At 45.0% G+C, this 26,841-nt stretch overlaps 1 protein-coding gene across 1 annotated transcript in view; it reads left to right on the top strand.

Annotated features, from left to right (window-relative positions):
- Nucleotides 1–26,841, top strand: part of fez1 (fasciculation and elongation protein zeta 1 (zygin I)) — a 92,499-nt gene that overhangs the window by 21,923 nt on the left and 43,735 nt on the right. Inside the window, exon 2 of the mRNA XM_059957249.1 lies at nucleotides 6,909–7,008. Within this exon, the coding sequence (XP_059813232.1) occupies nucleotides 6,909–7,008 (100 nt within the window). The remainder of the gene's footprint in view (nucleotides 1–6,908; nucleotides 7,009–26,841) is intronic.

Here is a 26,841-nt window from a genome sequence, read left to right as displayed (position 1 = left end):
GCCTTAATATATCCAATGACTTGGCCTATACAGCCCTCTGAGGCAATGAATTCCATAGATTAAACACTCCCAGCTGAAGAAATTTCTCCTCATCTCAGTTCTAAAGAGATATCCCTTCGTTCTAAGGTTGTGCACTTGGATCCTAGAGTTTCCTACTAACAGAAATATCCTCTCTATATCCACTCTATCCACATCTGTAGTATCTGGTGAATTGTAATAAAGTCCCTGCTCATCCTTCTGAAGTCCATTGAGGATAGGCCTAGGCCCAGAGACATCAAATGTTAAACCTTTAATTCCTGTGATAATTCTTGTGAACCTTTTCTGGATTCTCTCCAGGGCCACGTCCCTGCTTAGGATATGGAGCCCAAAATTGCTCAAGATATTCCAAATGTGGTCTGACCAACACCTTCTAAAACTTAATAAGAGTCAAAGAGAGAAGATTGTCTGTTGTATTTGACGATAACAGTTAGATCTGTGCATTTCTTCTGTTCTGCGTTCGAAGGTAGCTTTTGAATCCAAGTTTGCAAGCAACATGTACGTCCACATTAAGGTCATGGAAACTTTTAAAATCAAAATAAGCTTTATTCATAATAAAAAAATATTTACAAGACAGTACAATGCCTTTTCATCCTTACATTCATAGTCAATGCTTTAAGCGGAGTTTTATTACATTCCTTGAAACCAATAAGACTGTTGCCATACATGTGGCCCACTGGGGGTGAAACACGACTAGAATAATTGAGGGAATTCCTCACCCAACCTGACCCCTGACCCTGCAGTAGTGGATGAGCCCTGTACTGTAGTCTTTTCCCACCGAGTCCTTGTGGTGGCTGCACCAAGCTTCAGTGCGTCCCTCAGCATGAATTCCTGCAGCCTGGAATGTGTCAGTCGGCAATATTCCTCCACAAAAATATTGATGTTCTGGCAGACCAACAAGTTTCAAGCTGACCAAAGGGTGTCTTTCACTGAATTGATGGCCCACCAGCAGCTTGCCAGCCACTCTGGTCTTGCTCAGGATGCTTTGCTCCAGCCATTTGGGAACAAGTTTATGGGTGCAATATTAGCTTTCGTGCAGTGAGCTGCATGAAGGAACCTGCGTGGGAGAATTTTTAAACTGAAAAAGCCGCTCGCACTAGGGCAGTTCCACTCTCTTGGCCACAGAAGTCTGGGTCCAGTGGTACAAATTGTCTGCACAACTGGGGCCCTCCTTGGGTGCAGAGGATGGCCATCGCTCCTCTGTGCCTTGTCATGCCTTTCCCTCTCCATGAGGTGCTGTAGAGCTGCCTTCCTGGCTGCTGGGACATCTATTGATCGCGTCCTCCCAGTCCATCGGAATTGACTTCACTTGCTACGACAGGCATGCCCGTCTCACCGGGATGTGAGGCCTGCTGGCGACCTTACCTGGTTTAGCCCACCTATCACAGTGATGTATCGGGATGTGGCTGCTGTTGCACTCAAGCATCTACTTGGAGCCACGAGTAGAGAGATACAGCTCAGAAACAGGCCCTTCAGCCCACTGAGTCAGTACAGACCATCAACTGCATATTACAGCAATTCTAATTATTCTCATTTTTAACTCACTCACGTTCCCATCAGATCCTCCATGATTCTACTACCGATCTACACATTAGGGGCAACTTATGATGGCTATTTAACCTACTGACTACTGCGTCACTTGAATGATCACCAGGAACTGAACACCAATCTTATAGCTGTTGTTGTAAAGTGATTGTGCTAACCACTACACTACCATGCCACCCCTTCATTGTCTGCTCCTTACACATACCCTGACCATTCTCGTGATTTTTCTGCCTACTGCTTATGGACTGCTCATTACACCGCTGGGATTTAGGGCAGCAATAAAGGTCCTCCATCTTTGTCTGCCCTTGCTCGTCTCTCTTAATGCCCCAGGTGTGGTTCAGGGTCCTCATTTCTCCCTCTATTGCCAATTTGTCTTTGGTCTCCCGCATTTCCTTCACCTTTCAGGGATCCGATGAAGTGCTGTCTTGATGATGGAGTTGGCCTCTCTTGCCGTTCACAGATATAGAACGATTCTTAACTGCTGTTTCCATAACTATTTTTTTGGACCAGTCAGGGTTGTTAGCCCTGAGATGAACCCTCGAACCTGAAGGACTGGTGGACCATTCTTAGTTTGGCTTCTACCCTTTGACTTGTTTAGCATGGGTCACCCTACCAAGAGCCAAAGTACAAGGTCCTGACTCCAGCCAACATACCTCTCTGGGTCATTGAGGTAATTTTACTCCAGTTTCTGCATTTTCAATCCCTGACAGGAGAGCAGGTACATATTGTGGTGTTTTGGGCTTTTCCATTAGACCGTGTGCTTCCAGTCCGAGGAGAAGGATGGGTGGAGAAATGACTCCATCCCTCCTCTCCCAGAAACATTGGGATTTGTGCTGTGTAAAATTTCAAGTCCATGTGAGGTGAATCCTCTTCCTGGCTTTGAGATCAGACCTGACAAGACCTGACTATGTATATGTCAACACACAAAATTTTGGAAGAGTTCAGCAGGTTGGGTAGTATCTATGGAAAGAAATGCACAATTGCCATTTTGAGTCAAAACCCCTTTGTCAGGAATGTTGAAAAACCTCAGTGTGAAACACTGACTGTCCATTTCACTCCATAGATGCTGCCTGACCTGTTAAGTTCTTCCAGAATTCTGTGTTTTTCATGTGACTTTCTATAGGTGTCAAGTTTGGTTTGGCTCAGGTATTTATTCATATTTGAATTAAGTTGGGGCATCCTGTGCTGGTCTGTCTCAGTACTTTATCCAGGTCAGGATGTTTTGCTTAATAATATTGGCATATTGTGTGTGTGTGTGTGTGTGTGTGTGTGTGTGTAGGCCTCTGTTAGTCTCGATAGACCATGGATTTGCACCTTGGAAAGTTTCCAGGGTGCAAGCCTGGGCAAGGTTTTTTTTATGGGAGACTGGCAGTTGCCCAAGCTGCAAGTCTCCCCTCTCCACACCACCAATGTTGTCCAAAGGAAGGGCATTAGATTGGCATATTAATTGTATGCTTAAGTTGTTACAGTTATGTTGATGGTTTCATTGGATTAGATTGGGAAAGGATTCTCACAGCATTTGGCTTGGATTAATTTGTTTTGGCTTTGGTTTGGTTTGGGGAGTTTTTTCTAGCCAGGCAGACTTCTATCTTTTATACTGAGTACTTGCTTAAAACTTCTTCATTCCTATTATTTTACCTATTCTGATATGACTATTAACCTGAAATATTGGGTCAGTTTTTTACCTCCAAAATATGTGAGTTTCAAGAGGTGACTAAAATGTTAAAAGTTGGAAACAGGTTTCAGCTTTCCCCGAATGTCCCCATTGTAACAGAAAATGGATGTAGGATGATTCATTCTCTGCAGGCTGTGTTTTCTGAGTTCTCGACATTTAGGAACTGAGAAGGTACAAAGAAAGAGGAAGGTCCAGTCTATTACTTCTGCTTGTAGGTCAGTATTCCACAGCCCAATAGTACTTCCCTTATCTTCACAATCTCTCTCCCAATACATCCCAAATCACAGACCTAAGCACATCCTGTGACTAGTCCATTCTGAGTTGTCTAAAGGCAGTTCTCTACCAGTGTCTTCAAGGTAGTCTTTTTTTTCAATATTTTTATTAATTTTCACATAAAAGAATACAGAGTACATGAGGATATGTATTATGATTCAAAAAAAGATAGAATAGTACCAAATACATTATATTTAAATCACACTTACAATCGCAGTACCCTATATTCATAATCAAACACATTCATTAATTAAATTGTAATTTGAATTATAATCATTTTATTAAAAAAAATAATCTAAACCCACTACCAAAGTCAAAGCTGTTTGGTAAAGAAAGAAAGATAGAAAAATATCCTTATCACATAGTGATTTCTGTTATTAGCCAACATCTGTACTTTAACACCAAATCAAAGGTTTTGAAAATAGTTCAAGAATGGTCCCCACAATGTTTGAAAGTCTTGGTTAGAATCAGAAATTGAACAACGGATCTTCTCTAAATTTAAGCATGACATAACATCACGTAACCATTGAGCATGAGTAGGCGGAGCAACATCCTTCCATTTAAGCAACATCGTCCCAGTAGCTATAAGAGAAATAAAAGCCAATATATGCAAATCAGATGTCTCCAAAGTTATGCCTTTTTCTCCAATAATACCAAACAAGGAAGTCAAAGGGTTAGGCTTAAAATTCACTTTAAAAAGTACAGAAAAAGTTTGGAATACTTCCTTCCAGTATTTTTCAAGATTTGGGCATATCCAAAACAAATGGATTAGTGAAGCCTCTCCATTGTTACATCTATTGCAGTAGGGAGATATATCCGGATAAAAACGAGATAGCTTGGGCATGTGGGAGTGGTGAGCACATAGTGATGGAGAGGTAGTCTTTTGTTGGCCTTTGCTGGCAATCCGTTTTAAACACAGCCACACCCATGATGTCACTTTCAGAATAACAAACTTAGCAAACCACAGAAAAACAACAAATTAAAACTGGTCATATGATCAATTTAATCATCTGTCTCAGGGCAGCATTAGGAACTTCAGAAAAAATCCTTTGTTAGTACTTTTTAACAAGTTCTCACACCAGTCTGCTGCCTATCATCTTCTCTTTTCTAATGTCTGGCATATTCCCCAAACCTTGATCTCTCCCACCAATCCTCACCACCCCAATTTCTCTTCCTAATCACCCCTGATCTTTAATCAAGGGATCTCCTCATCAATCAGCCTTGCGTTTCCTCCAGGTTTCCCTCAATATCTCCCCACCCAATCCTAGCCCCAACTTTCCTACCCTCTCCCAGGTTCTAGCCTCATACCACAGGAGCTCCAGGACCAGCTTGCAGCAAAGCCTCTTAAGCAGGTCAAAACTGATCAAAGCTGTCCAGGTACTTCAAACCCTATTAATGAATTATTTTTAAAAAAAGCTCCTCACTGGGAGGTTTACACCCTGTAGTGTAAGTCTTTCAACCTAGGCTGGAATCTTGCTCTGATAAATTATCAAGGTAAAGTGGCTATAGATGTCGGAACCTGTAGTGCATCTGCAGCGTTTGTTGTGTCTGCTTCAAGGCAGACATTAGCAATTGCCCTGGATTTGATAACTGAGGATTTACCTTGAAAAGAATCGCGCAATGCCACTGGGGAACTACGTTCAAGTGCACATGTGACTGAACCACACTGACAAAGCCAGGTAAAGGATGACAGTTAACTGGTGGGATTCAGAAATCTTATACTAGACACCCAGGGGACAGAATCAGCATACTTATTAGATGAAATTCTAATCAGCCCTGAGGGGCCTATTACAGTGGTCTTGAAAAGATAATTAATGTAGAAACCAGGTCAGTGTGTTGAAGTCTGCCCCACTCCAGGATTTAGTTCAAAATAGTAGAGCAAAATTTGAGACCAGTGTTAATAATACTGAAACACTTGGAGGAATTTCTGACAGTGGATTCTTCAGGAGTTGCCCTAATTGGATCAAAGTGAAAGTATCATTGTGTCTCACCTCACAAATTAACAATTTGTTTTCGAAGAGACAGACTTGTGATCTCATCTCCTGAGTCATCTTGATGAGGGAAACGTGCAGAGAAGCAGAATTGTTTTTTTAAATTGCAGAGTTGAACACGTCCAAGGACTTGTTTGAGAGGAATTACAACAGGTACTGGAGTTGCAGAAGGACCTTTTGTCAACACCTTGGATAGAATAAATAAACACTGTCAGGAACTTGTTAAAAAGGCACTCACAAGGGATTTTTTCTGGAGTTCCTAATTGATCATATGACCAGTTTTAATTTGTTATTTTTCTGTGGTTTGCTGTTATTCTGAAAATGAAGGTATCATGGGTGTGGTTGTGCTTAAAAGAGATTGCCAGCAAAGACCAACAAAAGACTACCTTAAAGACACGAGGTAGAGAAATGCCTTTGAACAACTCAGAATGGACTATGTGGTAGAAGGGAAGGAGGTATCTTATGCCTGGAAGAAGGGGCTAATCCTTCCCATCCTCAAGCTGCCTGTCAGCTTGAAGCTCATAGGCTATGAAGAAAGATAGATCTCTGCCTCAACAGGACTGACTACAGGATTTAGTAAGGCTGTAAAGAATATCTGCAACAATGGTAAGTGCATAGGGAAAGATAGGGGAGTTAAAGTGATTTTGGGCAGAGTTGGGAGAAAAGGAGACTACAGCAGAGAGAGATTGGGTCTGCGACAGAGAGAGGGAGATGGACTACTGCAGAGATGAGCCAGGGAAGTTACAGAATATCTGTGAGAAGCTGAGAGAGACAGAGCATGAAAAGGGTGATTGGGAGGAGTGGATCAGGAAGTTGGCTTTTGTTATCAATGAGCTGTTAGTCACCTGATAGAGTTTATAGAACCAGGAGAAGCATTGATAGAGTAAACTGTAAGAATGTTGCCCTTGATGCAAATGTCTAGAGCTCATATACACGTATTTAAAGCAGTGGGGAGGGGGAATGTGCGGAACACATTTTTTACACAGAGTCCTGCCAGGGTGGTGGTGGAAGTAGATACAATAGTGGCTTTGAGATAGAAACATGAACGGAGGGAGATAGATCACGTGCAGGTGGAAGGGATTTAGATTGGCATTGTGTTCAGCATAGACGTCATGGGCCGAAGGGCCTATTCCTGTGCTATGTTCTGTACAATCTTTCCTCCTGATTATTGTACCTGGGATTTGGGTGCACCTGCACACTTTGAATCACGCAGACAAATGCCCCTGACAGTCAGCTGGTTCATCAGATTAAACATGCTGATTGTTAGCCTGTGGGCCAGATGCAGCTCCTCTGTGGAGTGACAAAGGACATTTGTGCTCCCAGCTGGAGGCCGGGCATCAGATGGGCTGTGTGCTGCTGACTACTAACAATGACCTTTCTCATTCCAGGATCTGGGATGCCCTAACTGACAACTACATGACAAGCACAGCTGAGGAATGGAGGGCAGCACGTCTTCAGGAGCTCAACATGAACCTCTCCAACATGGAGGTAATGTCGAAAACTCAGGCAAGGCAGCATTTTATACTTCCAACTGTGTTGCACTGCAAAATATTATTCTGAAAAAAATGGAGTTAATCTTATGTTAAAGGTTATCTCTGGCTTCATTCTGTGTGTCATATCCCTCCTGGATGCTAAGAATCAACAAGCTCCTTTGTGCAAAAGATATGGGCAGTGAAAAATCCTGAACTAGCTCATTAACTGAGTGATCAGATCTATAACTAAAAATTTGGAGGAGAGTAGCTTTTCCACAGTAATGGAATCTTGCTTCTGAGTCAGAAGGCCATTGGTTGAAGCATTACCTCAGAACTGCGCTGTGCATTAGCAAAGAGGTGCCACACACATTGAAGTGCCTGAAAAACTGAGGCCCTAACCATCCTCCCAGTTGCCCAGTGTCCAGCATTGAGCTTGTCGTCATAGAAACATCTCCAAGATGAGGAGGGACAACGGATCGCACCGCCTCCAACAGATGGGTGATGAGAGTAACTGTAGGATCCGGGTGGTCTGTCAACATTTGGAGCAGGTTCTGCCAGGGCCCAGAAAAGCCTGCATTCACTACGCCAGCCAGACTGTAGCCCTGAGCCCCTCATCTCTACTCTATGCATCCAACACCAGTTCTCAGATGTGGCCTCTGCATATTACTAAAGTGCTACTGAGCAGTGATGGGATCACCATATCCTTGCTTCAGGAGCGCCAGGTTCATGGCATAACAGTTCGCAAATTGGGAAGATGTCTTCTTTCAAGTGTAGTGGGGTGTATACCTGTGAGTGTTCAGACTCCTCTCTAGCAAATAGACAGCCTGTGAGGTAAGACAACAGCATAAAGAACATAGAACAGTACTGCTCAAGAACAGGCCCTTTGGCCAACATTGTCTCTGCCAATTCATCCCCCTGCACCTGATCTGTATCCTTCCATTCTATGCCTGTTTATGTGATACTTGCTAGAAAAGAGTATCATTGTTGTAACATAAAACTGTCAGTGTAACATCTTTCTTGACATACTTAATGCACATTAATATCTACAAAGGTTTTTGAAAGCTATAATTAGGAATACGACAATATACGCTGATGGTTCTCAGCCTTCTATTTCATTCTCTTGCTCGTTCCTAGTAGTGGTGACAGTGTAACACTAACCTGTACGGGCCAGAAGCAGCTACTGTCCCACCAGAGGAGTTTGGATGAGCGTTAACTCCTACAACAATTTTACTGTGGAAAGGCTCAGACTAAAGCAAGGCCTTCAACAGGTGCGGTATTAGGGCTATCACATTAGGAGGGGGATTCATTGCAAGGCCATTTCCTTCCATCCAGGCACTTGAGGGGTTTGCTTCCTCCGACACCTCAAAGGTCACTGGGTGCAGTAATGTGAATTGAAGGACTATGGGAAAAATATGGCCACCATCTCCTGCTGGTATTTACATGGGATAGGGAAGTGGGGCCTTCTGCCAGTTACATGGAAAGCAAGTTGTAATGAAGGTGAGAAAGTGCTCTTCATTATGTTGGCTAATGTGTGAGGCATTGCAGAATATTTTAAGTATTTACCCTATGGTGGTTGTCAATTATGTATGATGTTATGAACTCTGTAACTGGGTATCTTACCAGCAAAGATAGGAGTATCCGTTGGAGTCTGGTGATACTATTTTTAACAGTATTTATTAGTAAAAATACACAAAAATAAAATCAATGCAAATATACAGATAATATACGTCATCAAGACTAAACCTAATAGGGCGGGTATAAAAATAATCAGTAAGAAATAAGCTCTATCGTTGTCTAGGGGATAATGAATTGTCCAATGGAAATATAAAGTTCAGTTCAGTTCATGCAGGCTGCGGTAGTTGTTGGTTGCTGTGTTGCAATTGTTGGAGAGCGAGAGAGAGAGAGAACAGTAACAGCTATTGACTTGCCAACTTTCCTTTTCGATCTTGATCCGTCGATGCATTGTTGTTGCGGCCATTCACGTATGACCCCTCCGTCCTTTAGCTAGACTGTTTTTCCGTGGAGGACTCATCACCCAGGCAAGGGTGGACACACACACAAGCCCCCACTGGTCTCGTAGCGTCTCTCCTGGTGCGTCTGAGGGGTGTTCCCCAGTCCTTACTTTTATCCCCACTCACGGGGTCTCAGGTGTCAATCAGGTTGGGATGATGCAACTCATCAACCAGACCACTCTGGTTGCCCCCTGAGGGGTTTCAACGAATAGAACAGTACTCAATACACAATCCTTCTCCAAGAGACAATCGCATTAATCAGTGGTTCCGTTCCGCTTTTGTTAGGAGGAGACATTCCACTTTTGTGTATCTCTGCGTTGTCTCTCTCTCATTTCCTTGGTATCAGACCCGAAATAGTAGCGATTTTGCGATTCTCAGAAAGGGTGGGGGGACTTTGCACCCTTCTGCCTATCAGAGTTGCTCCTCATTTGTAACAATGACAATGACAGGACACCTGTGTGGGAGAGTTTTAAAGTGATAAAGCTGTTGTACAAGGGCAGTTCCACTTTCTCGACCTCAGGCGTCTGGGTCCAGTGGAATGAACAAGCATCGTCATGCTCTTTGATCTCCATGAAGTGTTACGGTACCACCTTCCTGGCCATTGGATCTCACTGTAGATCTTCTCCGTCCAGTCTGCCGGAGCTGACTTCACATGCTGGGACAGGCATGTCCCTAACTCGTCGGGGTATGAGGTCCCTGGCTACCCTCACCTAGTTTAGCCCTCCTATTTAGCTTCAATAGGAGGGCTAAACTAGGTGAGGGTAGCCAGGGGCCTCATACCCCAACGAGTACAGGGTCTGACCGCTGTCACATGCAAACAGCTACTTGGAGCCACAGGTGAGAACTGAGTGTCCGGTGGAGACCAAAGGTTGGTGAGCTGCCCTGGAATGAACACTAGCCCCTTCACCAAAGGTGCTGCCCCTCCCTGGACACTCCATACACCCCATTTACCCTGAATCTCCAGGCTGTAGTGTTAATGTTTTTAAGAAAAAAACAACTCTTTTACAAATGAGGCCCTATGTTGAGTGGGTCAACCATGAATGTTGCGTCCCAGCTGTCTTCATGATACGTGAGCCAGGGCAGTACGATACGGAGAGCAAGCTGTTGCCCGTGCAGCTGACTCCCATCTCCATGCAACTGATGAGCCCAAAGGAATGGCAGAGAGCGATACAGTTTGGTACCAGAGGCATCGTAGGGGTTGCCAGTCAGCATTGAACTCAACATAGAACTGCCTTAAGGATTCCAGCTCCGGATTTTTCCCTCGGAGTTTACTCCCCAAGCGTTCCTCATGAACGGGTACAGCCACAAGGCAGTGGAAGTGTGAGATCAGAGCTTTCTTTCTCTTAGGTGAGCTGGCAACCATGACTGACAAGCCCGATTTGCCCAAAGCGACTAGTTTTATGGCACCAGTCACCTGCCTTTGCCCCTTCTCTTGTCAGTAGAAACGGTTCTGAGCTTAGTAGCTAAGCCACACGAGAAGGCCAGAAGCTGGACATGCTTGTCAGAGGCTATTTGAGACACATGTCATTGGGAGCCTTTAATACGCAGTGGGACCTTGTCCCTATTACTACCAGCAGCTATAACAACCTCAAGGAACCATTTTCACAACTAGAAATGGGAATATAACAGCTCCCATTTATTGACTTGCCTGTTGACATTTCATCCTGGCTTTGTTAGAAGCAGATTAAGTTCTGAGCTGGAGCTGGTTACCCATTTTCTCCTGCATTGGTTCATGGTTTGAGTATGGTTGTGGGTATCTTTGGAGTGTAAAAGGTCTGGGTAGTAAATCGAGGTTCAGGGACGTACAGACTCCTTCTCTTATTCAATATCCGTGTTTCTGGGGAGCAGCAAAGAAGCCTGCCCAGTTTTGTCCTGTGTCAGCAGAGGGGTGGGAAGGGCATTTGCAGAGAGTAAATGTTTCTGAGGCAAGCTGCATGCCCCTGAATCCTTTACTGAAATAAAACACATCTGAGGTGTAGTCTATACAGCAGTTCATTTGCATACAGGGGAATTCCACCAATGGTAATGGCCTCAGAGTTTCAAAGTCCTTTTATTATCCAAGTACTTATACCGTATACAACCCTGAGATTCATCTTCCCACAGACAGTCACAAAGAAACACAATAGCACCCACTTAGAAAAAAACCTCACAGAACAAGACCATCAAATCCCCAGCGTTCAAAAAAAGAACAAATTGCGCAACTAGCAAAAAGCAAGCAGGTAACACACAGAACCTTCAAACATCAAAACTGCAGAGTCCCCGAAAAGGAGTCCACATCCACGAGCCAATGAAGCAGGTGAAGCTAGTCCAGAAGCCCACAGCTACCGAGTCAGTCAGTTCAGCTCTGTGGACCCAAGGCTCCTGTATCTTCTGCCAGAAGCAGCGCGAGGGAGACCAGTGAAATGTGGGCAGATGGCACTGAACACCTGCTCTCATCCTCATCGATTTGAATCTTGCTCAACGTTTTAATCGGCATGGAGTAACAGAGACAACAATGGGTCCGCGTTCCACCGTTAGGAACTGATGGCTGCCCCTCTCATTCTTGCTGAATCCCCCAGGACAGCGGTCGCAAAAGCGCCAGATCTTTTAGTTGGCTCAGAAGTTCATCCCTAAAGTGGAAATTACAGGCTGCAATCAGCCATAATTCAGAAGTATATCTAGAAGAAGAGTATCTAGTAGTTTTGTGAGCTGCCTGCAGAATTGCACCATCTTACTGGATAATATGCTAAAGGTTGAGTAATTTTTTGGTACCATTCTTGACGCTGTGGCCGAGAGTGGGCAATGACCAGGCTGGACGGGCAGTCAAGCCCACAACATTACTGGACTCAACAGGATGACGTTTTATTTTCAGTTGTGGGATAAAACAAGTGATATTAGATCAGTTGCCATCCTAACTAAATCAACATTACACACATCCAGTGTCAGCAGAAGTTTTCTATGCTCCAGGTAATCAAGGGAGGTAGAGGTCAAATATACATACTGTAGGGAGTGTTATGATGTGTGTGTGGGGTGGGGGGAAGGTTCTGGTAATGTTTTAGTTACTGATACAGTGAAATGGATGAAATATGAAACACCCCAGTTAAATCCTAGTAGGGTTACATAATGAATATTTCCTGTAGCTATTGTGCCTCCTAGTGTAGAAAACCACTTTGACTGATCTAAGTGACGGAGCTACTGTATGTTTAAAATGTGAAGAGGTCAAGAAGGTAGGGATTCTGGCCAGGGCGAGTAAACCCTGAAATTCGTTTACAATTGAATAAATTGTGTAAAGGGGACCAAGTAATAATGGTGTACTGAATCAGAATCTGAATCGGAATCAGGTTTATTAGCACTGACATACGTTGTCAAATTTGTTGCTTTGTGGCAGCAGTACAGTGCAATACATAAAATATTACTATAAACTCCGATACAACATATATAAAAATTCAATAAGTAGTGCAAAAGAGAGCAAAATAATGAGAATGCACACAGTATACAACCTGAAATAATTAGTCTTCACAGACATCCACGGAAGCAGAAGAACCCTGAGAGAATGAATGACAGAAAAACATCAGAACCCCAAAGCCCCCTCTCCCCCTGCACGGGCAGCGGCAAAGTATTAATGCATCAACCTCCCCTTCCCCCTGCCCGCTTCAGCAAAAGGCGTCAGCACCCACCAAGCCCCCAAAAACTGCATGATCTGCAGGCAACAAAAACTATTTTTATTATCTTTGCTATTGTTATCCAGTGTAATATTTATTCAATCATTTGCTGCATACTGAAAATAAATTGTACAGTGCAATGTTGCTACCAGGGGGCAGCAGATAACTTTAGCACCTGTATTATAAGTTGCTAATGTTATAAGTGAATCTATCATTTACCTAATTATGGAATTCACCTTTCTTCAAAGATCTGCACAGAAATTCCATGTTTATGATGTATTCTATATTCCAGTGGGAAGAACATAAGCAATAGCAAGATGAGGTGCTATAGTTCATGAAGCCACGCAGCTAGTTAATTAGATCAAAGTTGATCATGTTCCTTAACCCATCCGAATTCATCATCAAGCTTCAAGACCTGGGCCTCTATGCCTCCCTCTCAACTACCTTATCATCACATTTCACTCAAAAGCAGATTGGTCATGACATCTCCTTCTCACTGATTATCAACACTTGTGCACCTCAAGGCTGCATGTTTAGCCTCCTTCTCTGTGCTTTATACACAAATGCCTGTGGTTAAACACAGCTCCAAAGCCACTTTCAAATTCACTCGTGATACTACTGTTGCTGAGCGAATGACGTGTGACGGTGAGTTAGCTATAGGAGCAAGATGGGATTCAAACAATGCTGCGCCAACTCTAAGACGAGTAAATCGTTTACCTACAGGCGCAACACATTTCTGAAGATGTGGTCTCACTAAAGCCCTTCACAACTACAGCAGGACCTCCTTCCTCATAAACTCCAACCCTCTTACAACAAAGGTCAACATATTATTTTGCCCTTCTACCAGGTTGCTGGTTCTACTCTCTGCTTCCTGTGGACCAGCACACCCAAACCCCTCTGTACACTAATGTTTGGTCATTTTTCACTGTTTAAAAGAACATTGTTTTACCATTTCTTCTCCAATATACTTCACCTGTCATCTTCTTAGCCAGTTACTTGACCCCGCGTCTACCTTTGCATCTTCCCCCATCACTCTTGCCAATAATAAAGAGAAAAATGAATATATATTTTATTGTCCATATTTTCATCCAAGCTATTTCTAAATTATGAATAGCCAGTGCTGCTCCCTCTGGGGCATCTCTAGTAATTGTCTCCTATGCTTAAAAATCCACTGTTTTTGTCTTGTCAATGCCAAAAAGTATGCATAATGCATGAGGTGTCCTTTTTAGATAAGTTGTTTTTTTGTGATCAGGAAGGTGGGAACGGAAGGTCAAGGCTTCCAAAAAGGAATTGGACAGGTATTGAAGCAAGAGATGTTCCTCACTGGTCATGCTGTAACAGTGATTGTCAATGTGACTACTAAACTCAGCTGCAGATTTTTGCCTCTGGGTCAGCTGGGGACATTTGCGTGATCTTGCGGAGGCGACGTTGTTAAAGACGTCAGCTACGGTATGTCAACCTTTCCTGCCACAGCTTGGGTCACAGTGAGGCAGAGCTTAGACCTGTAGCTCTGGACAGCTTCCTCGGGTTAGAGCACATTATGTGAAGACTGAGAGAGCCCAGATAACTCAGGAGTATTCGTCAACTGCAACGGCTTCCAGACGCTCCAAGTCCGGCTGGTATGCAACTAGAAAGGCACTATATAAATGCAAGCCCTTCAAGTTCTTTACAGTATAGCCTTTGATAAGGTTCCGCATGGTAGGCTGGTGTGGCAAGTTAGGCTGCGTGGCATCCAGGGTGAGCTAGTTAATTGGATATGCGATAGGCTTGATGATAGGAACCAGAGGTAGATGGCAGAAGGTTGGTTTTCAGACTTGAAGACTGCCTGTAGTAGTATAGCCCAGAGGCCAGTTCTAGGCCCACTATTATTTGACATTAATACCAATGATTTAAATGAGAATCTACAAAGTCTTGATGGTAAGTTAGACACTGATATAGGAGGTGCCACTGATAGTGAAGATGGTTATCAGGATTTCCACAGGGACCTTGGTAAGTGAGCTGAGGAATGGCAAATGGAGTTCAATTTGGATAAATGTGAGCTGTTGCATTTTGGGAAGACAAATCAGGGAAGGAGTTCACAGTGAGTGGTAGGGCACTGGAAGTGTTGTACAACAGAGGAAGTACAAGCACAAGTCCATGGTTCCCTGAAAATGGCATCACAGTTAGACAGAATGATGAAGAAGGCCGACATCAGTCAGGGCATGGAGTACAGAGGTCGCAATGTTATGTTGCAGTTGTAAGGTATGTTAGTGAGGCTGCATCTGGTGTTCAGTTGTGGTCTCGCTGCTCTCGGAAAGATGCCATTAAGCTGGAAAGAGGAGATTTACGAGGATGTTGCTGAGACTCAAGAAAGTTAGTTATGGAGAGAGGCTGAGCAGGTTGTGTCTTTTTTCATTGGAGTATAACATAATGAGGAGTGATCTTATCTGGAGGTGTTTCAAATCATGAGGGGCATCAATGTGCAGTCTTTTTCTCAGAGTTGTGGAATCAAGAATTAGGATGCACGGGTTTACGATGAGAGGGGAGAGATTTTAATTGGAAACTAAAGGGCAACTTTGTCATCCAGAGAGTGGTCAGTATATGGAATGAGCTGCCACAGGAAGTGCTTGAAGCAGGTATATTAGCAACATCTAAATGATACTTGGGAGGACTACAGTACATAGATAGGAAAAGTTTAAAAGGAGATGGGACATATTTGTAGCACTGCACAAAACAACCAATGATATTAAACCTGATCCTGATTCTCTATGTTGTAGAGTAAGTTTGAAAAGACAGAGTGAATGTGATACTATGGTGATTTGTACGTTAGAATGTAGGACAATACACTGTCAGTGACTCACGCTCTCTATTCATTCTCATTTTCCTTGATGCAGTACAACACTGCTGTTGCTGACTACCCTGACCACATCCATCCATGTTACCTTGGTCTCAACTGTAGGCTTCACCCTTCAATCAGTGAGGGGGGGGGGATCATCTCACTGCAGGCCCCCGCACTCTCAATAGGTATTGACAAAACCAGATGAGGCCTTTAAAAATCAGCACTATTGCTTCAAATTTAATTTGTATGTTTGGCTTGAGCTTATATCTTTAAGCACTGCAGTTGAAATGAGTCCTGCTATAGGGACTCAGCCTGAAACATCGTCTATACTCTTTTCCATAGACGCTGCCTGGCCTGCTGAGTTCCTCCAGCATTTTTTGTGTGTGTGTGTTGCTCGGATTTCCAGCAACTGCAGATTTTCTCTTGTTTGTGGTTGAAGTGATCTGACCACTTTGCCTCTATGCCAAAGGAACTGGAGGTTGTCATGAAAGGGGTGTGTTAAAACTGGCCTATGGAGCACTTGCTTCCTGCTGCCCAATTTAGCTGAAGGTTCTTTAACCAGAGAATGGTTTAAACATGGAACCTGGCATCAACGTGGAGCACTGGGGCATATTGCACGTTTCTGTGCTGTACGTTCCATGTAACATTTCACTTGAAAATGAATGAGATATTCAGGGGACAAGTTGTAATCCACTTCCTTAATTAGGCCACAATAACTTAACTCCAAGGAAGGAAGTGAACAGACTCAATGAACAGACTGTCTTATATTCTGGCATTATCTTTCTGTCAATCAGCAACACTTGATGTGTGAAAGTATTTCATTCTCACTCACTTTCAGTTGAGTGAGGAGAGAGGTGAAAAGCTGGCCCATTTGGAAGACAGAATTTGGAGAGAGGCCAATCATCCATGGATGGTAGGACTGGTCCAAGAATGTTTTGCAGCCTCCACAATTAATTTCCAGGTCACCACAATTCCAGGAAAACAAAATCATAGGGACATTGGAGATATTATTTATATATTTCAATTATAACAGTTTTGAATGAATGAATGAAATTTTATTTCAGTCAGTAGAAACATAACAAAAAGCATCATTTTCATCGATGATTTCATAAAACAAAATTAAATTTAAAAAATCTTTAAAACAGACCAAGAGGGTGCAGGCTGAAGCTTCAGCTTATTATGCCTACCCCTCTTCCTTATACAAAAATTTCTTTGGTATCAATCATCACATCAAAACAAAAAATATCATAATCTTTTAATACAAAATCCAATTCTAAGTATCATTTATTCACATTACTCCCATTCATTTTAAATCATGTATTTTATATTTGTTCATTAAATTATTTTAAAATAATTTTTTAAACTTAAGTGTGGTGCATGTTTTTTAAATTCTCACTACAACTGTTCCATAGATTCACCCCTCTGCCTGAACTACAATGATTTTTTACATTGCTTCTTATCCTTTGTTTTTGAAATATACATGTTCCTCTCAAATGTTGACTTTCTCTCATTTTAAACAACCGTTGGATACTTTGTGGTAACTGTCCATTTTTTACTTTATACATGATTTGTATTATTTTAAAATCTACGAAATCTCTGAATTTTAAAGTATTTAGTTGAAGAAATAGTGGACTGGTTGGCTCGTAATAACTTGTCTTATTTACAATTCATATCACTTTCTTTTGGAGTAGAAAAATAGAGTTTGTATTTGTTTTGTATGTATTTCCCCTTGCCTCTACACAGTAAGTCATGTATGGGACTATAAGTGAACAGTATAATGCATACAAAGATTCCTGATTTAAGAAATCTTGCACTTTGTACAGTATTGCAATAGATTTTGAGTGCGGGTCAGTGGGTCTAGGTGAGAGTAAGCGTTCGGCACGGATTAGAAGGGCTGAGATGGCCTGTTTCCGTGCTGTAATTGTTATATGGCTATTTTGACATTTTTGCTTTGACGTAATTTATATGTGATTTTGTAATAGGATACAGGTGGTTTAATAAGAATCTAGAATTAACTGGTTATCTCCTGATGTATAGGACTTTTGCAATTGCATTTGAAGATGACATGCTGCAAAGTTGGTGTCCGGTGGAAATTTGGCAATGAGGTGGTTGCAAGATTTGAGATTATGATACCTCCCAAAATCAACAAGAGTCAGCAATGTGGTTTCCCTTTGGAAAGTACATGCAGTTATTTGCTCGGCCTTATTATTCTGATGGGTGGTGCCCACTTTACTATGATCAATGTGGTTTCAAAGTTATAGAGGTCTATTCAGTGTTTTTCTCACTACAGATGCTATATGAATAACTGAGCATTTCCAGAATGCACTTTTACATCACATTTTCAGCAGCGATAGTGTTCAGCATCCAGTATTGTTGCATCCTTTTCTCTAATTGCCCGGAATGCTCCAGGCTTCCTGAGGTGGAAATTGTGCCCATTCGCAATCTTTGTTTCCACTGAATCACAGGCATTCTCCACTACCAAATCAAAACTCCACCCACTCCTCCAATCACGACTTAAACCATGTCTCATTTTCCAGTTTCCAGTTCTGATCAAGATTCATTGGCCTAAACTCTCTCTCTCTCTCTCTCTCTCTACAGACACTGCTTGATAGGCTGAGTATCTGCAACATTTCCTGTTTTTATTATATACACAGAAGTTATGTCCAGTAATGACAGATGGACTGTGAGGCCTTAGCCAGTTTCTTCAATATCATTATTCCATAGGGATTGAAATAGCTTCTCTAGTTATAACTTTAAACCTTTTTCCCCCCTTTATCTGACACTTTTAAATTAATGAACTAATGCTGCCAGGAAAATTTCACTGGAAATCATCAGTACATATGAATTACTCAGGGTGTTATTTCACAGCTGTGGAGGCGCTATTCACCAATCTGTTCTGTTCAAAACTCTGCACTGAATGAGTAATAATTTCTCCCCAAAGTTAGGAAAAGACCCAGGTACTTCAGACTTCTATGGAATGATTGGAATTCATGCTTTCTGGATTACTAGCCCACTTCTCAACACGTGCAAATGAAGAGCTGAGAAGACAAAAAATACCCTTGATTTAGGGAGAGACTTGTTGCTGCTGCAAGACCAGTTATGGACTCAAACCCCCTCGATAAAACTTCACAGTTTATCTGATTTTCACCTTCCTGTCTTTCCACTCACATCATTGAGGGAAGCCTTCAGAACAACCATGGGTTGTTTTCTCTGGAACCATAGAACATTACAGCACAGAAACAGGCCTTTTGGCCCTTCTTGGCTGTGCTGAACCATTTTCCTGCCTAGTCCCACCGACCTGCACCTGGACCATATCCCTCCATACACCTCTCATCCATGTACCTGTCCAAGTTTTTCTTAACTGTTAAAAGTGAGCCCACATTTACCACAACATTCGATGTTGAGGGATAAAGTTATGGGAGTTATAGTTAGGGTAGATATTGTCTTTTTCCTAGAGTGGAAATGTCAATTATTTGATTTAAAGTTCAAAGGATATTTATAAGGCAAGTTATTTTACCCAGAACATGGTGGAATGCCCTTCCAGCAGAAGTGATGTTAAGTGGAGACATCAGAGCAGAATTAGGGTAATCGAGTCTGCTCCGCCATTCCATCATCGCTGATATATTAGCCCTCACAATTTCCTAGTCCTATTCTCCTGCTTTCTCCCAGTAACCTTTGACACCCTTACTAATTAAGAACTTCTCCTTTAAATATACCCAATTACTTGGTGTCCATAGCTATCTGTGGCAATGTATGGACGTCCTTCTATTCTGGGGCTCTGCCCTCAGGTACTAGGCTTCTCTACTACAGGAAACATCCCCCCCCCCCCCCCCACGTGCACTCTATCTAGGCCTTTCAATATTCAGCAGTTTTTAATGAGATCCCCCTTCATTCTTCTAAACTCCAGTGAGTACAGGGCCAGAGCCGTCAAATGCTCCTCATAGATTAACCCTCTCATTCCCAGAATCATTCTTGTGAACCTCCTCTGGAACCACTGCAATGCCAGCACATCTTTTATAAGACAATGGGCCCAAAACTACTCACAATTGTCCAAGTACAGTCTGACCAATAACTTCTAAAGCCTCAGTATTACATCCTTGCTTTTATATTCTAGGCCTCTCGAAATGAATGACAACTTTGCATTTGCCTTCCTCACCACTGACTCGACCTGCAAGTTAACCTTTAGGGAATCCTGCATGAGATCTGCAAGTCCATTCACACATCTGATTTTTGAATTTTCACCTGTTTAGAAAATAGTCTACTGTAGCGATGTGCTACACACAGCGCTGAAATAACAACACGCAGTCGGTAAGCCGTTTCGAGTCTAGTTTATTCAAGCTTCGCAGCGCTGGCATGTAATCCCTAGCGCCCGACCTCTCCGGGCGGAAATGACGTGAGAGGTGCGTTACCGAAGTCTCCCCCTGCGCGCTGGCTATCTGTGAGCCGATTCGCCTGCGCAGAAAGTGGGTCGCCACATAACCCCCCCAGAACCGGCAATACACCCCCCAATGTCCACAGTCTGGATCAGCCTCTGTTTGGCTGTCTGCCCCTGCGCCGCGGTGTCTGAACCTCGACCGGCAGCGCCAAGTCCACATGGGCTGGTTTGAGTCAGTCCACCGTGGAAACCTCCTCTTTCCCCCCAATGTCCAGAATGTACGTGGACCTGTTGTTGTTGATCACCTTGAATGGCCCCTCGTATGGCCACTGCAGCGGTGCCCGGTGTCCGCCCCCTCGTACAAACACAAACTTACAGCTCTGCAGGTCTTTGGGTACATGGGTCGGGGTCCGTCCGTGCTGTGAAGTTGGCATGGGAGCCAGGTTGCCGAGCCTTTCGTGTAGTCAGTCCAGGACTGCTGCGGGTTCTTCCTCTTGTCCCCTTGGGGTTGGTATGAACTCTCCTGGGACGGCCAGGGGCGCGTCGTACACCAACTCAGCCGACGAGGCGTGCAGATCCTCTTTGGGCGCTGTACGAATTCCAAGCAGGACCCAGGGAATCTCGTCCACCCAGTTAGGTCCTCTCAGGCGGGCCATGAGAGCCGACTTCAAGTGATGGTGGAAGCGTTCCACTAGTCCGTTCGACTGTGGCTGGTAGGCAGTAGTGTGGTGTAGCTGCATTCCCAACAGACTGGAGGTGAACTGGGCGCCTCTGTCGGAGGGAATGTGGGCCGGTACACCAAAGCGTGCTACCCAGGTTGCGATCAGTGCTCGGGTGCAGGAATCGGCAGATGTTTCGGTGAGTGGGACCGCCTCTGGCCACCTCGTGAACCGGTCTACCATAGTTAGGAGGTACCGCGCTCCTCGGGAAACTGGTAGGGGGCCCACGATATCCACATGAATGTGGTCGAACCTCCGGTGGGTGGGTTCGAACTGCTGTGGCGGGGCTTTAGTATGCCGTTGCACCTTGGCTGTTTGGCACTGCGCGCACGTTCTGGCCCATTCACTCACCTGCTTGCGAAGTCTGTACCACGCAAACTTGCTGGAGACCAGCCGGACAGTTGTCCTGATAGATGGGTGCGCCAAATCGTGTATGGAGTCGAAAACTCGCCGCCTCCAGGCTGCCGGAATGATGGGGCGAGGTTGGCCAGTAGCCACGTCGCACAGGAGGGTCCTCTCACCTGGGCCTACGAGAAAGTCTTGCAGCTGCAAACCCGAGACTGTGGTCCTGTAGCTGGGCATCTCGCCATCTGCCTGCTGCGCCTCCGCCAGTGCTGCATAGTCCACCCCCAGGGACAGGGCCTGGACAGCTGGTCTGGAGAGTGCGTCCGCCATGACGTTGTCCTTTCCCCAGACATGCTGGATGTCCATCGTGTACTCGGAGATGTAGGACAGATGTCGCTGCTGGTGAGCCGACCAGGGATCGGACACCTTCATGAACATGAAGGTCAATGGTTTGTGGTTTGTGAATGCAGTGAATGGCCTGCCTTCTAAGAAGTACCTGAAATGCTGGATTGCCAGATACAGGGCCAACAGCTCCCGGTCAAAAGCACTGTACTTGAGTTCGGGTGGTCGTAGGTGCTTGCTGAAAAACGCCAGGGGTTGCCAGCACCCCTCGATGAGCTGCTCCAGCATCCCATCGACTGCTGTGTCGGATGCGTCCACCGTGAGTGCGGTCAGAACGTCCGTTCTGGGGTGCACCAGCATCGTGGCATCTGCGAAGGCTTCCTTGGCTTTAACGAAAGCGGTCGCAGCCTCCTCGTCCCAAGTAATGTCCTTGCCTTTACCCGACATCAGGGTGTACAAAGGGCGCATGATATGGGCTGCTGAGGGGAGGAAACGGTGGTAGAAGTTCACCATACCAACAAACTCCTGCAGGCCTTTGACCGCGTTGGGCCGGGCAAAGTGGCGGATCGCGTCTACCTTGGCGGGCAGAGGTGTTGCCCCGTCTTTGGTAATCCTGTGGCCCAGGAAGTCAATGGTATCGAGACCGAACTGGCATTTGGCCGGGTTGTGAGGGTGAAGTCACTCAGGAGGGAGTAGAGCTGGCGGAGGTGGGGCAGATGCTCCTGACGACTACTGCTGGCTATAAGTATGTCGTCCAAATAGATGAACGCAAAGTCCGGGTCGCGTCCCACCACGTCCATTAGCCGCTGGAACGTCTGTGCGGCATTCTTCAGGCCGAACGGCATTCGGAGGAACTCGAACAGGCCGAACGGGGTGATGAGTGCTGTTCTGGGGATGTCTTCAGGGTGCACCGGGATTTGATGGTATCCCCGGCAAGGTCTACTTTGGAAAAGATTCGTGCCCCGTGCAGGTTTGCTGCAAAGTCCTGTATGTGCGGCACGGGGTAGCGGTCTGGAGTTGTAGCCTCGTTCAGTCTGCGGTAGTCGCCGCATGGTCTCCAACCCCCGGCTGCTTTGGGCACCATATGCAGGGGGGAGGCCCATGGGCGGTTGGACCTCCGTACAATCCCCAATTCCTCCATCCTCTTGAACTCCTCCTTCGCCAGTCGGAGCTTTTCCGGGGGGAGCCTTTGTGCACGGGCGTGGAGGGGTGGTCCCTGGGTCGGAATGTGGTGCTGTACGCCGTGTCTGGGCATGGCTGCCGTGAACTGCGGTGCCAGAGTCAATGGAAAGTCCGCCAGGATTATGGTGAATTCGTTGTCCGACAGCATGATGGAGTCCAGATGTGGGGCCGGCAACTTGGCTTCACCCAGGGAGAATGTCTGGAAAGTCTCGGCATGTACCAGTCTTTTCCCTTGCAAGTCGACCAGCAGGCTGTGAGCTCGCAAGAAGTTCGCCCCCAGGAGTGGTTGGGCCACGGCGGCCAGTGTAAAGTCCCACCTGAACCGTCTGGCGCCGAAATGCAACTGCACTGTGCGGGTGCCGTAGGTCCGTATCATGCTGCCGTTTGCGGCCCTCAGGGTGGGTCTTGGCTTCCTGTTGTGGATGTCGTACCCCGTTGGGGGCAAGACGCTGATTTCCGCTCCAGTGTCGACCAAGAAGCAGCGTCCCGACTGTTTGTCCCAGACGTACAAGAGGCTGCCCTGGTGGCCAGCCGCCATAGTCATTAGCGGCAGCTGGCCCTGGCCCTTGCAGGGCAGGTGACAACGGCGGGCTTTTGTGCCCCACTGCGGGTGGTAGAAACACCACTGTTCACTGGCCTCGTCACTCCTGCCTCTGTGTTGTGTGCGCTCCCCTGCCGGGCCTGGTCTGGTTCGCTGTTGGGCGCGTGGCCTGGTAATCTGACCGACGGACGCCACGCTCTCCCTCTTGGCTTTCCACAGCATGTCTGCCTGGGCCGCCACCTTCCAGGGGTCGCTGAAACCTGCGTTGGCCAGCAACAGATGTATGTCCTCGGGCAGTTGCTCTGGGAACACTTGCTCGAACATGAGGCAGGTCTTGTGTCCGTCAGCCAGGGCCAGCATCTCATTCATCAATGCTGACGGCAGCCTGTCTCCCAAACTGTCCAGGTGAAGCAGGCGGGCACCTCGCTCAAGCTGTGAGAGGCCAAAGGTCCCAATGAGCAGCGCTTTGAATGCTTCATATTTGCCTTCTTCTGGGGGTGACTGTATGAAATCCGCAACCTGGGCAGCCGTCTCCTGGTCAAGGGCGCTCACTACATGGTAGTAACACGTGGAATCAGAGGATATCTGCCGAATCTGGAACTGGGCTTCTGTTTGGCTAAACCACACGCGTGGTCGCAGTGTCCAGAAAGTCGGCTGTTTCAGCGAAACTGCATGAACAGATGAAGAGTCGGTCATCTTTGGTCCAAATCCCGTTTGGACCGTCGGGGTCACCAATGTAGCGATGTGCTACACACAGCGCTGAAATAACGATACTAGTTTCGAGACTAGTTTATTCAAACTTGGCGGCGTTGGCATTTAATCCCTAGCGCCCGCCCTCTCCGGGTGGAAATGACGTCAGAGATGCATTACCAAAGTCTCTCCCCACGCGCTGACTATTTGTGAGCGGGTTCGCCTGCGCAGAAAATGGGTCGCCACACTATGCTTTTATTTTTCCTATCAAAGCGCATGGCCATACACTTCCCTGCACTATATTCCACCCGCCACTTCTTTGCCCATTCTCCTAATCTGTCTAGGTCCTTCTGAAGACTTCCTACTTCGTCAATACTCTCTGCCCCTCCACCTATCTTTGTATCAGCTGCAAACTTGGTATAGGCCATCAATCCAAATCATTGACATGATAGGAAACAGTCCTAACACCGACTCCTGGGGCACACTACTAGTCAGCAACATCCAACCAAAATAGAGCCTCTTTATTCCCACTCTTTGCTTCCTGCCATTCAGCCAATCTTCTATCCACACTTGTATCTTTTCTGTAATACCATGGCCTCGTTGTACAAGGTCTTCTGAAAATCCAAGGAAACAACATCCACTGACTCTCCTTTGTCTATCCTGCCTGTTATTTCCTCAAAGAATTTCAACAGATTAGTCAGGCAAGATTTCCCCATAAGGAAACCATGCTGACTTTGGCCTATTTTATCATGTGCCTCCAAGTACCCTGAAACATCACCTTTAATAATGGACTCCAACATCTTCCCAACCACTTAGGTCAGGCTAACTAGCCTATGATTTCCTTTTTTCTACCTCCCTCCCGTCTTACAGAGTAGTGTGACATTTGCAATTCTCCAGTCCTCCAGAACCATTCCAGAATCTAGTGATTCTTGAAAGATCATTGCTAATGTCTCCATAACCTTTTCAGTTACCTCCTTCAGAACCCTGGTCCAGGTGACTGATTTACCTTCAGACCTTTCAGCTTCTCCTTAGTAACAACTCTCACTTCTTCCCCTTGACATTCTTGAATTTCTGGCATTCTGCTAGTGTCTTCCTTAGTGAAGACTGATGCAAAATACTTAGGAAATTTGTCTGCCACTTCTTTGTCCCCCATTACTACCTCAACAGTTTAATTTTCCAGTGGTCTGATATCCACTCTCACCTCTCTTTTACTCCTTGTATATCTGAAAAAAAACTTTTGGTATCCTCTTTTATATTATTGGCTAGCTTGCTTTCATATCTCATATTTCCTCTCCTTATGGTTTTTTAAATGTTTCTCAATCCTCTATCTTCTCACTATTTTTGCTATATTATATTCCCTCTCTTTACCTTTTATAAGACCATAAGACATAGGAGCAGAATTAGGCCATCTGGCCCATTGAGTCTGCTCCACCATTCAATCATGGCTGATCCTTTTTTCTATCTCCTCCTCAATCCCAGCTCACGGCCTTCTCCCCATAACCTTTGATGCCATGTCCAATCAGGAACCTATCAATCTCTGCCTTAAATACATCCAACGACCTGGTCTCCACAGCTGCATGTGGCAACAACTTCCACAAATTCACCACCCTCTGGCAAAGAAATTTCTCCGCATCTCTGTTTTGAAAGGGCGCCCCTCTATCCTGAGGCTGTGCCCTCTTGTCCTAGACTCTCCCACCATGGGAAATATCCTTTCCACATCTACTCTGTCTGGGCCTTTCAATATTTGAAAGGTTTCAATGAGAAACCCCCTCATCCTTCTAAATTCCAGCAAGTACAGACCCGGAGCCACCAAATGTTCCTCGTATGATAACCCTTGCATTCTCGGAATCATCCTTGTGAACTTCTGGACCCTCTCCAATGCCAGCACATCTTTTTCTTAGATGAGGGGTCCAAAACTGTTCACAATACTCAAGGTGAGGTCTCACCAGTGCCTTACAAAGCCTCAGCCTTGCTCTTGTATACTAGACGTTTTGAAATGAATGCTAACATGGCATTTGCTATCCTCACCACTGACTCAACCTGCAAGTTAACCTTCATGGTTTTCTGCACAAGAACTCCTAAGTCCCTTTGCATCTCAGATTCCTAGATTTTTTCCGTTTAGAAAATAGTCCGCACACTTATTTCTACTACCAAAGTGTATGACCATGCATTTTCTAACATTGTATTTCATTTGCCACTTTCTTGCCCATTCTTCTAATCTGTGTAAGTCCTTCTGCATCCTACCCATTTCCTCAACACTACCTGCCCCTCCACCAATCTTCGTATTATCTGCAAACTTGGCAACAAAGCCACCTTTTGCATCATCTAAATCATTTATGTACAGCATAAAAGGAAGTGGTCCCAACACCGACCCCTGTGGAACACCACTAGTCACTGGCAGCCAACCAGAAAAGGATCCTTTTATTCCCACTCACTGCCTCCTACCTATCAGCCAATGCTCTAACCATGTTAGAAACTTTCCTGTAATACCATGGGCTCTTAACCTGGTAAGCAGCCTCATGTGTGGCACCTTGTCAAAGGCCTTCAGAGAGTCCAAATATACAACATCTACTGCATCCCCTTTATCTATCCTACTTGCAATCTCCTCAAAGAATTCCAACAGGTTCATCAGGCAGGATTTTCCCTGAAGGAAACCATGCTGACTTTATACTATCTTGTCCTGTGTCACCAAGTACTCCATCACCTCATCCTTAATAATTGACTCCAACATCTTCCCAACTGCTGAGGTCAGGTTAATTGGTCAATAATTTCCTTTCTGCTGCCTCCCTCCTTTCTAAAAGAATAGAGTAATGTTTGCAATGTTCCAGTCCTATGGCATCATCCCAGAGTCCAATGATTTTTGAAAGATCATTTATAATGCCACCACAATTTCTAACGCTACCTCTTTCAGAACCCTAGGGTGCAGTTCATCTGGTCCGGGTGCTTACATACCTTTCGGTCTTTCAACTCTTTGAGCACCTTCTCTCTTGTAACAGAGACAGCACCCAATGGGTTAATGGCCATTTAACCCATTCTGTCTGTGTGAGATCGTTGAAGAAATTATTAACTTAGTCATAATTGTCTGATCTCCCTATACTGGCTTCCAAATATTTTTGTACAATATACAGTATATAGAAATATATACCTTTGACATCTGTGACCGATTCAGACTTCATATTCAATT

The sequence above is a fragment of the Hypanus sabinus genome, chromosome X2 (genome assembly GCF_030144855.1).
Source record: "Hypanus sabinus isolate sHypSab1 chromosome X2, sHypSab1.hap1, whole genome shotgun sequence".
Lineage (NCBI taxonomy): Eukaryota > Metazoa > Chordata > Chondrichthyes > Myliobatiformes > Dasyatidae > Hypanus > Hypanus sabinus.
The sequence above is the reverse complement of the archived record's forward strand: the minus strand, read 5'-3'. Positions and strand labels throughout refer to the sequence as shown.